The sequence below is a fragment of the Geotrypetes seraphini genome, chromosome 3, assembly GCF_902459505.1.
Source record: "Geotrypetes seraphini chromosome 3, aGeoSer1.1, whole genome shotgun sequence".
NCBI lineage: Eukaryota > Metazoa > Chordata > Amphibia > Gymnophiona > Dermophiidae > Geotrypetes > Geotrypetes seraphini.
The window spans coordinates 63,575,007-63,589,041 of NC_047086.1; the positions used below are offsets into that span (position 1 = coordinate 63,575,007).

The window sequence follows — 14,035 nt, forward strand, 5'->3', positions numbered from 1 at the left end:
GAGGTTTACTGTATGTATAATTTAGACTCCCTTTTATTACATTACATTAGTGATTTCTATTCCGCTTGTACCTTGCGGTTCAAAGCAGATTACATAAGAAGAGAGCTGGACATTTCCAGGAGGGTACATTACATTGGAGAATTTCTAGTACAGGTACAAATTGAGGATATAAATTAAGTTACACTGGAAATTATTTCAGGTTACATTACATAGAAAAGTATTCTGTTTCCTTACATTGGTAGATAGTTGGTTTCGATATGAGATATTAGGTTTCAGGTTGAAGCTGCATTAGGGATTTTTATTGCAGGCCTCTGCGGTTAAAGCTCCGACATGAAGAATAACACACAGACAAAAGTCATCACCATTCCTGTCCCCGCGGATGACCACAGGAAATAATTCCATGTCATTCTTTAATATCTTATCTCAATCTCAGTCCTTCTACACCAGCATTCTTTAATGCAAGGCTTGAAGGTCATTGGTTGTGCCCATTCATACTCTGATTCTCTCCCTGTCTCCTTAAAGATTGACATGGAGATGGTTTTCCATGGTTATCCCTGGGGACAGGAACAGTGATGAATTTTGTCACCATGCCATTCTTTACCAATGCTCCTAGAATTCCTAAGAGCATCGTAGCTTTTACCACAGTGACCTGCAATAAAAAAAAAACCCTAATACAGCTTGATAAAAGTGGGCCTTAGTTAATTCTATAAAGTAGATGCCAACAAATAGGTACTACAGTAAATATGTGCATAAATGAGTTGAGTAATCCTAGATTCTAACCTAGAATTAAATCATTTGAGAATGCTATCTAAAAATAATCTTTTTCTATCTTCGACATTTGAGATCTATAAAATCTATCTTATCACAATCCAGTTTCCAAATACTTTGTCAATTGATATTATTGCCATATTTAGATTACTGCAATTCTATTTATTGTGTTGCATCTGAAATGCTTCTTTATAGATTACAGTTGTTTCAGAATACAGCTGCTAGATTAATCTTCTTGGCTAGGAAACTGGAAAGGGTTTCACTGCTTTTGCGTAAATTGCATTGCTTCCAATAAGATACAGGATTAAGGTATCTTGTTTAGTTCATAAGGCTCTATATGGCAGTGTTCCTAAACAATACCTTTTCTATGTGTTCCAGCCAAATTGATTACTTCACAGAGTAATTGTAGTTTCACGTTTCAATTTCCAACTGCTTTTAGAGTAATTAGGAAGAGTCAACTGGTACAATCTTTTTCTTATCAGGCTGTTCAGATTTGGAACAGTTTTCCATTAGAAATAAGAAGCTCTGACTAATATGTTATTTTTCATAAGTCTTTAAAGACCTTTTGAAAAATAATTTTTCACAAGGTTTTAACGACCTTTTGAAAAGTGTTATCCTTGATGTTTCTAAATGAATTGTGTATTATCTTTTAAGTACGTGTGTTCCCCTTAGTGTAGGGTTTTCTTTGAATATGAATTGAAATACAGCAGAATATGACAACTGATTAGATTAGATATGTATGCGGCAGCTCGCGATACCACAGGAAATGCCGCGAGCAGCTACAAGAGGTTGCGGCAGCTATTTTAGAAGGCAGCCACAAGGAGGCAAGAGCTAGAGGGCTGCGCTCCTGTCACAAAGACTCCCACTAGACCATCAGGTACTTTGGGCCTGGGGGGGAGGGGATTGTGGGGCTAGGAGGAAGATTAAAAGGGTTGGGGCCTGAAGAACCACAGCCACATGCAAGAAGAGCTGCAGGTTGCCGACCCCTGTCCTAATTACACCCCTTAACTCTATTTCTGATTTACCAGAATAATTTCCCATGGTCTAGCACTGTGTCCTATATGTTTGTATGTATATTAAACTTTGCTGTGGAACCTGACAAACAAGAATAACTATCTCTGAAATACAGTCCATGAGCACTCGGATGCCAGGTTTCTCTGAATTAAGTATTAATTGCCTGCTTTGCCCTAAGTACAAAATAATTTAGATTTTGAGCCTATCCAGGACAGAGAATGCGCCTGTATATATTATGTAAGCTACTTTGATTGTACCACAGGACAGTAATGTATTGAATGTATGATCCACACATTGAATAGCAACAATAAGTGTTCATGTGTAAAAGGTATGCATGAATGTTTACTATCTGTATTCTTAGTTCTCATGTTTTTATTCTTCAGTGTGTATGGGTTCGAGTGAGTTTTTCTTTTATGTCAATTATGGAGTTCCTTTCTAAATATTTCTATTATTGTTAGCGTATGGAGACCACATTGATTCATGTGTTGGAAAATAGTGGTATATCAATAAACCATAAACATAGAAACTTGATGGCAGATAAAGACCAAATGTCTCATCTGCAGCATCCACTATCTCCTCCTCTCCCTATGAAATCCCACGTGCCTGTCCCACGCTTTCTTGAATTCAGACACAGCCATTGTCTCTACTACCTCTACCAGGAGACTATTCCATGCATCTACCACTCTTTCCATAAAAAAAGTATTTTCTTAGATTACTCCTGAGCCTATCACCTTTTAACTTCATCCCATGACTTCTTACTTTGTAGCTTCCTTTAAACTGAAAGAGACTCGCATGCCAAATTATGCCACCTAGGTATTTTAACGTTTCTGTCATATATCTACCACCTTTCCTCCAAAGTATACATATTGAGATCTTTAAGTCTACCCCCATATGCCCTATGATGAAGACCACCAACCATTTTAGTAGCCTTCCTCTGGACCGACTCCATCTTTTTTATATCTTTTTGAAGGTGCGGCCTCCAGAATTGTACATAATATTCTAAATGAGGTCTCACCAGAGTCTTATACAGGGGCATCAATACCTCCTTTTTCCTACTAGCCATACCTCTGTCTAAGCACCCTAGCATCCTTCTAGCTTTCACCATCGCCTTTTCAACCTGTTTCACCACATCACAACCCAAGCCCCGCTCCTCTTTCATGCACAAAAGTTCTTCACCTCCTAAAATGTACTGTTTCCTCGGGTTTTTGCAGCCCAAATGTTTGACCTTGCATAAACCATATTTGTGAAAGAGACCGTTTTGAAGATCTTTCACAAAAGCAGTGGTTGCATGATTTTAAAATATCAAAAATCCTAAGAATGTATGTATTTGAGGAGGGGTCAGTCTCAAGCACAAATCAATCCCAAAGACCTGCTCCTAGTCCTTTGTATTCTATCTTTGCACATGCACACCTACCATTCAAAAGGAAGAAATTATATTAAGTTAGATTTAATATGGTTTACACAGGGTGACTACCGGTAATCAGTTCATGGGAACTCCCTAAAAAAATTTTGTATACATAAGGAGTTCACCTGGGTATATCCTCAGTGCAGCCCCTAAAAGAGAGAGCTTGGACTCCTTGCAGAAAGCTAAGTTTTCCTTCATATTTGATTTAGTGGAGGAAACTGCTATTATCAAGAACTGTTTGATTTGAACGTTTTTATTTATACACTGATGATTTCTTTGATTCTAAACTTGCACATGGCACTTTATCATTTATTTTTTCATATATAAAAAAGGCACTTAAAAGATTCACGGGGTAACAGAAGGTGATGTTTGTGGGTAAAACCTTGTAGGACGCTTTCTGCGCTTATGCGCTGAGGATATATCCAGGTGAACTCCTCATATAAAAAAATTCTTAGGACGTTCCTATGAACTTATTAGTCACCCTGTGTAAACCATATTAAATCTATCTTAATACAATTTCTTCCTTTTGAATGGTAGGTGTGCATGCGCAAAGATAGAATACAAAGGACTAGGAGCAGGTATTTGGGATTGATTTGTGCATGATTTAAAAACAGGGAGGAATGGAGGGAGGTATAGTACAAAGATTCAAAAATATCACTCCAAAACAAAAGCACCACACAAGCCAAGAAAGTTAGCTTATTACTTAAGCGAAAGAAAAGCCTCAGACAAATGGAGAGGTGTACCCACACTCTTCCACCAAAGCATCATAGGCAAAAAACTTTCGCACAAGTTTAAAGTTAGCAGGTGGGAGCAAAAAAATAGCCGAGAATGATTAATGGTAAAAACCTGAAGCATTGGTTACCGGCCACGAAACGATCATCGGCCTGGCCTGTTTGTGTTCAGTGGTTTTTACCATTAATCATTCTCAGCTATTTTTTGCTCCCACCTGCTAACTTTAAACGTGTGCGGAAGGTTTTTTTGCCTATGATGCTTGGGTGGAAGAATCTGGTTACACCTCTCTGTTTGTCTGAGGCTTTTCTTTCGCTTAAGTAATAAGCTAGCTTTCTTGGCTTGTGTGGCGCTTTTGCGAGTGATATTTTTGTACTACTTTTATTGATTTACATTAGATATGTGTTCTCATCTTTTCATAAGAATGTTATTAAAACAAAATGTTTCGAATGGAAGTCCTCAATTAAATCATGTTATCATAAAGGCAATTGGTTCTTCTTAACATATATATGCTTTAGGGTTAAATTTTAGGATACTCTAAAGAAGAACATATTATGTGACAAGAATAATTACAGTTACTGTATAACCAATCTGTAATAGATATAAACATTTTTGCTTTCTTAGACTGTGAGCTGCATCTGATTTCAATGACACTAATTTCCGTCTGAATCTATTGCAGTATACCTGAGTATTATGACTATGGTCACGGAACAAGTGAAGATTCTTATAACAGCTATGGTAAGGCCTGTTCTATTTCTATTAAAACTATGAATTCTGAGGGGAAAACCCCACTAGCTACTGAGAAAGCAATAATAAAAAATAATTTAATGTGAGCAAATATGTATATACTCACTTAAAAATGTTGATTGAAAATTGTCAAAAAATTTTTTATTGGGAAATACTCATCAAATTACTGTGATAATATTCTCAAAGCTATCACGCAGATCATGGTTGCTACTGTTACTTATTCTTCATTATAAACTTTTAAAATTTTTATGTGAAGTACTCACTTTTAAATACATAGCAGTGGGTCTGAGCACTTCACATAAAAATTTTAAAAGTTTATAAAGAAGAATAAATAGCAGTAGCAACTGTGATCTGAGTGATAGGATTGAAAATTGTCCCCTTAACTACAGCTAAAAGTGCATGCCCTGAATGACAATACACGTATCGTTTAGCCATGCTTAAGTGGGCAGAGCAGGGGGTAGGACTGGAGTCTGTGCAGGAAACTGGGCATGGAAATTTTACTGCAGAAACTGCATGTGTATTTTCAGATTTGAACTTTGCATATGTTTCAATACTGGTACAATGTACATGCGTATTATTTACCCAGTGTGAGAGCACTGGCAAAATACCTGCCGATTTGTTTTTATTTTTATTAAGTTGCAAGTTAGCTGTCTGTAGTTTACCTGATATTTGGTTTAATGAGCTCAGATCAGAAACTGAGCAGATCATTTTTGATCAAAAGTTAAATGTGATTATGGTTGTAGATCAATTTTAAGAGCAACCGTGGGAGCGCCAGGATATAATTCAGTAGTGTAATTTGTTGTTCTTATTAAAGTAGAAACAACTCTTTATATAAACAACTATATTCCCTTCAAGTTAAAATTAATCAAATACACATTGAAGGAGACAGACAATTACTCATGATCTCCTTCACCATGTAACCATAAAAGAGAGATGATATTTTACTTCCTGCCATGGCAAGAAGGGCTCCTTTTATCAAGGAGGGGGTTAGCGTGTCGGATATTTAATCACGCGCTAACCCCCGCGGCACCCCAAAAAATTAACGCCTCATCAATGGAGGCATTAGCGACTAGCGAGGCAGGTGATTGAACGGGCGGTATTCCGCGCGTTAACCGCCTACCGCACCTTGATAAAAGGAGCCCAAAGTAGTTTCTAGTGTCTAAAATTACGGGCTACTTTTACTAAACCGTGGAAGAGCTTCTTACCATGGGTCAGTGAGGTAAATGCCCAGACGCTCATTCAATTCCTATAAGCACTGGAGCATTTACCTCAGCCCACAGTAAAAAGCTCTTCCACAGTTTAGTAAAAACCCAGTATAAATGTCTGAAATCAAAGGCAAAGAGATCCATGAAATATAGAGGCAAGGTGATAATGGCTTTCAGACAGTGGAATTTCATTTTTGTAAAGTTTAGGGGTCTTATATATGGTGTACTTAGCACTTACCCCCCAATTTTTATGCATGACACTCAAAACTGTATGATCAGGTTGACTGAATAATGAGCCAATCAGTGCCAGTAATTGGGTGCTAAATGGCAACAATTATAAATTTAAGCATTCATATTCCTAGTCATTATCCTGTAAAGATATGTGCATAAATTTTTGCGTGAGGATCCAAAAAGGGATGAGGCCATAGGAGGGGCATGGCGGATCAGGGTCATTTCTAGAATTTGTGCATAGTGTTAAAAATGGCAGATCTGCGCCTCATTTAGGTGCGAGGATTTGTAACCTTTTTCAGCTGATATAAAAACCTCATGCCCCAAACTGGGAACAGATCCCAGCGCCAAGAACTATTCTTTACATGGTGCCTAACTCGGAACACCGTTTATATAACATAAAGAGGAAAAAATGATCTAGCTAAAAACAAATATGATATTCAAAAGATTAGATATAATACTTAAATGCCACAAATAAATATTGCCTGTTCTTATAAGAACATAAGCAATGCCTCCGCTAGGTCAGACCTGAGATCCATCGTGCCCAGCAGTCCGCTCATGCGGTGGCCCAACAGTTCCAGGACCTGTGCAGTAATCCTCTATCTACACCCCTCTATCCCCTTTTCCAGCAGGAAATTGTCCATAGTAACATAGTAGATGACAGCAGATAAAGATCCGAATGGTCCATACAGTCTGCCCAACCTGATTCAATTTAAATTTTTAAATTTTTTCTTCTTAGTTATTTCTGGGCAACAATCCAAAGCTCTACCTGGTACTGTGCTTGGGTTCCTACTGCCGAAATCTCCGTTAAAACCTACTACTCCGTTAAAACCATCCACTCCCTACCAGCCATTGAAGCCCTCCCCAGCCCATCCTCAACCAAATGGTCATATACAGACACAGACGTGCAAGTCTGCCCAGTACTGGCCTTAGTTCAATTTTTAATATTATTTTCTGATTCTAGATCCTCTGTGTTCATCCCACGCTTCTTTGAACTCAGTCACAGTTTTACTCTCCACCACCTCTCTCGGTAGCGCATTCCAGGCATCCACCAGCCTCTCCGTAAAGTAGAATTTCCTAACATTGCCTTTGAATCTACCACCCCTCAACCTCAAATTATGTCCTCTGGTTTTACCATTTTCCTTTCTCTGGAAAAGATTATGTTCTACATTAATACCCTTCAAGTATTTGAACGTCTGAATCATATCTCCCCTGTCTCTCCTTTCCTCTAGGGTATACATATTCAGGGCTTACAGTCTTTCCTCATACGTCTTCTGGCGCAAGCCTCCTATCATTTTCGTTGCCCTCCTCTGGACCGCTTCAAGTCTTCTTACGTCTTTCGCCAGATACGATCTCCAAAACTGAACACAATACTCCAAGTGGGGGCCTTACCAATGACCTGTATAGGGGCATCAACACCTTCTTCCTTCTACTGGCTACGCCTCTCTTAATACAGCCCAGCATCCTTCTGGCAGCAGCCACTGCCTTGTCACACTGTTTTTTTGCCTTTCTTGAACCCCTGTACCATACGCTGCCCTATTACGCCCTTTGGAAGCGCATTCCAGGTGTCCACCACATGTTGGGTAAAGAAGAACTTCCTGGCATTCGTTTTGAATCTGTCCCCTTTCAACATTTCCGAATGCCCGCTTGTTCTTTTATTTTTCGAAAGTTTGAAGAATCTGTCCCTCTCTACTCTCTCTATGCCCTTCATGTTTATAAACATTTCAGAACTCAACTGAAAACTTATCTCTTTTCAAAATACTTGGTTAAATAATTTGTTTCTGTCATTCTTAAATTGTCTTTAGTTTACAATCTTCTCTCCGCTTTTTCTCACTTTGTCTATGCTGCTAGTTTAATAATTTCTTTCTGTCATTCATAAATTGTCTGTAGTTTATAATCTTATGTAAACTGCATAGAACTTATGGTTACGCGATTAAGAAGAACAATGCTATGTTATATTAAATATTAAAATAAAACCCATCTAAATACTAACCCCCGCAAAAAAACAAACAAACGCTTAATGAAAAACCATATGCTCCGAATTATATACAATCACCGCATATGGAAAAAAAAACTTACATAAGGTATCTTAACTCAAATATCTTCCTCCTCCCCCCCCCCTTTATCAAGCTGCACTAGAGATTTTTAGCGTGGGCCAGTGAGGTAAGTGCTCCGATGCTCATAGAAATTCTATGAGCATCAGAGCATTTACCATTCCAGCTCACACTAAAAAACTCTAGTGCGACTCGATAAAAGGGCCCTTTCTGTTTAAAAAAGATACAATCCAAAAATACCAAGCACTACTGTACTATAGTGCATACCAAAACAGAATGAAAAGAAAGAAAAAAAAGCTTTTCTGTGGACAAGTAGGCAGCAAATTCTCACATATGGGTGACTTCATCCACGGAGCCTGTTACGGACAGTGCTAAAATGTACTGTCACTTTAACTTCTTTAGAAATCTCTAGACCGCCCATACCACGCATGTACGAGTGCATTCCTGCCCAATGCCATCAATTCTTAGTTTTCCATGGAGCTAAGAAGACGGGCTGGTTTCCATATAGGATGCCCAGTCTCAGCAGTCATCTAAGTGGCTTTTGAGCATTGCACACGGGCATCCTATATAGAATTGCAACCAGCGTTCATGTCACAGGTGCCTGTTAGAAAATCGCATGGTAAGCTGAACTGATCACTACAAGGGAATCTCCCTGCAGTTTAGCAGCCGCGGCAGGGAACTCTTCTCCCCCCTGCAAAAATGGCCATCAGGAGAGATATTCACTCTCTTCTGCTAGACCAACACACAACTGTCCATGGCATGAGGAGTGTCCAGTTCCTCCTGCCACCACCGAGACATCCCTCAGCAGAAGGGATGCCCACTTCATCCTGCTGCCACCCCCCCGAGACATCCCCGGGCAAGAAGAATACCCACTCCCAATTGCTGCCACCGCCCCCCCCCCCCCCCCGAGATAGCCCCAGGCAAGAGGGATACCCACTCCCTCATGCCGCCACCCGCGAAAACCTCCCCTGCCAAGAGGAATGCCCATTCCTTCCTGACACCACCCCCGAGACATCCCCAGGCAGAAGGAATGCCTACTCCCTCCTACTGCTACCCCTCTGAGACATCCCCAGGCAGGGGAGATGCCAACTCCCTCCTGCCGCTGGCCCTATCATCCCTGACCCACCTCCCTTCAAGATCCCCATTTCACCCCGTACACAACCTGTACCTTTCTCTGATGGCCAGCATGAGGGATATCCACTCCCTTATGCCAGCAGGCCTGTTAAACAGAATGATGGGCCTTCCCGGTACATCCTGGGATGCATCAGGGAGGGGCCTAAGGCCCTGATTGGCCCATGTGCCTCAGACATCTCCCATAGGAGGGGCCTTAGGCACCTGGGCCAACCGGAATCTTAGGCCTCTCTCCCAGTGCATTCTGGAATGCACTGGGAGTGGCTTAATATTCTGATTGGCCAGATCCCTTACGCCCTTTGATATGAGGGAAGACTTCGGGTCAGCCACGAGCCTCTTGTTGGAATCAGCGGCCGCAGTTTCACGAAGAGAAGTGCCACTGGGAGGAGAGAGCCAGCCAGAGGAGATAAACACCCACAGGAGGCATGGAGGGGCTGCTGGATCAGCCGCAAGCCGCGGCATTGCAAAGAGAACTGTGATAGGTGGAAGGATCCAGCTAGAGGAGGTAAACACCTATAGGAGGCATGAATTTAGGATGCAGAATGGAGGGAAAAATGACAAGGGGCATGTTGGGACAGGGAAGGGAGGAGGAGGGTTGCGTTTGGACAGGAAGGGTTGCGTTTGGACAGGAAGGGAGAAAGAAGGGGCATGTTGACACAGTAAGGGAGAGGCAGGACCCCAGTTTGTAAGTACGAGTTTGACGTAAGTCAGTTGTTCTTAAACCTGCTTCAACTAATAGCCAATATGTCAATCAAATCGGGAAAGATTCTGGAAGACTAGAAGGTGGCGAATGTTATGCTGATCTTCAAGAAAGGTTCGAGGGGAGATCCGGGAAACTACAGACCTGTGAGTCTGACCTCAGTACCGGGAAAGATGGTAGAATCACTGATAAAGGACTGCATCATTGATCACCTTGATGGACACGGGCTGATGAGGACCAGTCAGCACAGTTTTAGCAAAGGCAGATGGTGTTTGACAAACTTGCTGCACTTCTTTGAGGGAGTAAACAGACAGATAGACAAGGGTGAGCAGGTCGATATTGTATATCTGGATTTTCAGAAGGCATTTGACAAGGTTCAGCATAAATGACTACTTCGGAAAATTGTGAGCCATGGAATCGAGGGTGAAATACATGGATTAAAAACTGGCTAGAGCATAGGAAACGGAGAGTGGGGATAAATGGACAATACTCAGACTGGAAGAGCATCACCAGTGGGGTGCCACAGGGCTCGGTGCATGGACCTGTGCTCTTTAACATCTTTATAAACTATCTAGACATAGGTACGATGAGCGAGCTGATTAAATTTGCAGACGATATTAAGTTATTCAGAGTAGTGAAGACGCAGCGGGATTGTGAAGAACGGCAACATGACATAATCAAGCTCAAGGAATGGGCATTGACATGGGTTCAATGTGGATAAGTGTAAAGTGATGCATGTCGGTAACAAAAATCTCATGTACGAATACAGGATGTCCGGGGCGGTACTTGGAGAGACCTCCCAGGAAAGGGACTTAGGAGTTCTGATTGACAAGTCGATGAAGCCGTCCACGCAATGTACAGCAGCGACAAAAAGGGCAAACAAAATGCTAGGAATGATAAAGAAGGGAATCATGAACATATCAAAGAAGGTTATCATGCCACTGTACCGGGCCATGGTATGCCCTCACCTGGAGTACTGCGTCCAGCACTGGTCACTGTACATGAAGAAGGACACGGCACTATTCGAAAGGGTCCAGAGAAGAGCGACTAAGATGATTAAGGGGTTGGAGGAGCTGCCATACAGTGAAAGATTAGAGAAACGGGGCCTCTTCTCCCTTGAACAGAGGAGATTGAGAGGGGACATGATCGAAACATTCAAGGTACTAAAGGGGATAGACTTAGTAGATAAGGACAGGTTGTTCACCCTTTCCAAGGTAGAGAGAACAAGAGGGCACTCTCTAAAGTTGAAAGGGGATAGATTCCGTACAAACGTAAGGAAGTTCTTCTTCACCCAGAGAGTGGTAGAAAACTGGAACGCTCTTCTGGAGTCTGTCATAGGGGAAAACACCCTCCAGGGATTCAAGACAAAGTTAGACAAGTTCCTGCTGAACCGGAATGTAGTCAGGTAGGGCTGATCTCGGTTAGGGTAATGGTCTTTGACCAGAGGGCCGCTGCATGAGTGGACTGCTGGGCATGATGGACCACTGGTCTGACCCAGCAGCGGCAATTCTTATGTTCTTATCACTTATATAGTGCTGAAAGGCATACACAGTGCTGTACATTTTGACATTTATAGATGGTCCCTGCTCAGAAGAGCTTACAATCTAACTTGGACAGACAGACATGACATATAGGATTGGGGATGCAGAACCCAAGGTGAGAAGAGTTAAGATTCAAAAACACTCTCAAAGAGGTTGATTTTTTAACTGGGCATTGAACACTGCCTGAGATGGAGCCTGCAGTAGGGTTTCAGACTGCTTGTTCAAGTATATGGTGCAGCAAGGCAGAAGGGACTGAGTCTTATGTTGGCAGTTGAAGAGAAGGGCATAGATAAGAGGGACTTTCCAGCTGAGTTGAGCTCATGGTGGGGATCATAAGGGGAGATAAGTAAAGAGAGATAATGAGGGGCAGCTGAGTGAGTGCATTTGTAGGTCAGTAAGAGGAGTTTGAATTGTATTCAGAAATGAATAGGAAGCCAATGAAGTGACTTTAGGAGAGGGGTAACGTGAGTATGGCAGCTGTCCTGGAATATAAGTCATGCAGCCGAATTCTAGATGGACTAGAAGGGAATGAGATGGCTAAGCAGAAGGCCTGAGAGTAGTGAGTTGAATTAGTCTAAGTGTGAGTTGATGAGGTGATAAAGCCAGTTTTGCAGCTGAAGGCCATCAAATCTTTTTCGGTCACAAAATCAATAGACCCTCGGAGGAAAAATTGATTCCTTTGATCTTGCATCAGCAGTTTTTCCTTCAATATCAAAGCCTTCTAGTGGCTTAAAAAGGTCTTCTTGGTGCAACAGGACCATATCAGACACTAATCCACACAATTGGTGTCTTCAGTGCCTTGGTCCTGAGCACCGAGTTGACTCTTGTTCTCACTGCTCAAAGCTACAAAAATGCTCTTTGAAGATTCGGCCTGTGACGTAACTTGCCAAGCATCAATCAGCCTTATCCATTGCAATATGGCAACAAGCATAGCTTGATGTATCAGACTTGGACCCCAAGACTGTCTCACAAATATTCCCTGTTTAAGAGACAAACTACTTGGATTGCCACCGTAAGAACGGGCTACAGGGCTTGATGGACCATTGGTCTGACCCATTAAGGCTATTCTTATGTTCTTACCTTGCGAAGAACATCAAGAAGGGCGATAAATCCTTCTTCCGGTATATTAGTGACAGAAAAAGAAACACAGATGGGATAGTACACCTTAGGAAATCCAATGGGAACAATGTAGAATCGGACTCCGATAAAGCCAAACTTTTAAATGAATACTTCTTCTTGGTCTTCACTTGCGAGGCGCTGGGATCTGGCTCTCAGCTGCCGACGAGGGAAAACTCGGAAGACCTATTTTGAAATTTCGAGTTTACGCCCAGCAGTGTCTACGAGGAGCTATCAAGACTCAAGGTGAACAAAGCTATGGGACCGGACAAACTACACCCCAGGGTGCTCAGGGAGTTGAGTGACGTCCTGGTGGAACCGTTATTCGTGCTCTTCAATCTTCCCTAAGTACAGGAAGAGTCCCGTTGGATTGGAAAATGGCTAATGTCATTCCACTCCACAAAAAGGGATGCAGGACGGAGGCTGAGAATTATAGACCGGTGAGTCTCACATCGATAGTGAGTAAACTTATGGAAACACTAATCAAACGCCAATTGGATACGATCCTGAACGAGAAGAATCTACGAGATCCCCATCAACATGGTTTTATGAAGGGAAGGTCCTGCCAATCAAATCTGATCAGCTTATTTGACTGGGTAACAAGAAAGCTGGATATAGGGGAGTCCCTGGACATCGTGTACTTGGACTTCAGCAAAGCGTTTGATAGCGTCCCACACCGCAGGTTATTGAGCAAGATGGGTTCGATGGGACTGGGTTAAACATTAACCGCATGGGTTAGGGACTGGCTTAGAGGTAGACTTCAGAGGGTAGTGGTAAACGGTACCCTCTCCGATATGACGGAGGTGATCAGCGGAGTGCCGCAGGGCTCGGTCTTGGGCTCGATCCTATTTAACATCTTCGTAAGAGACTTGGCTGAGGGGCTTCGAGGTAAAATTACATTATTCGCCGATGACGCCAAACTATGCTACATGGTAGGCAATCGCACAACAGATGAAAGCACAGTGCCCGACAAAAGCTCAATGCCCGACAGGGACCTACTCTATCTGGAGCATCGGTCAAAGACTTGGCAACTAAGTTTCAATGCCAAAAAAATGTAAGGTCATGCACCTTGGTGGCAAAAATCCATGCAGGACTTACACCCTAAATGGTGAGATCCTAGCAAGGACTGTAGCAGAACGTGACTTGGGGGTGATCATTAGCGAAGACATGAAGACTGCCAATCAAGTGGAGAAAGCTTCATCCAGGGCTAGACAAATCATGGGCTGTATCCGTAGAAGTTTCGTCAGCTGTAAGCCCGAGGTCATAATGCCGTTGTACAGATCCATGGTGAGACCCCATCTGGAATACTGTGTACAATTCTGGAGGCCGCATTATCAAAAAGATGTGCGGAGAGTTGAGTCGGTTCAGCGAATGGCCACCAGAATGGTCTCAGGACT

At 42.1% G+C, this 14,035-nt stretch overlaps 1 protein-coding gene across 1 annotated transcript in view; it reads left to right on the forward strand.

Annotated features, from left to right (window-relative positions):
• Nucleotides 1-14,035, forward strand: part of KHDRBS2 (KH RNA binding domain containing, signal transduction associated 2) — a 626,093-nt gene that overhangs the window by 600,467 nt on the left and 11,591 nt on the right. Inside the window, exon 8 of the mRNA XM_033937546.1 lies at nucleotides 4,596-4,654. Within this exon, the coding sequence (XP_033793437.1) occupies nucleotides 4,596-4,654 (59 nt within the window). The remainder of the gene's footprint in view (nucleotides 1-4,595; nucleotides 4,655-14,035) is intronic.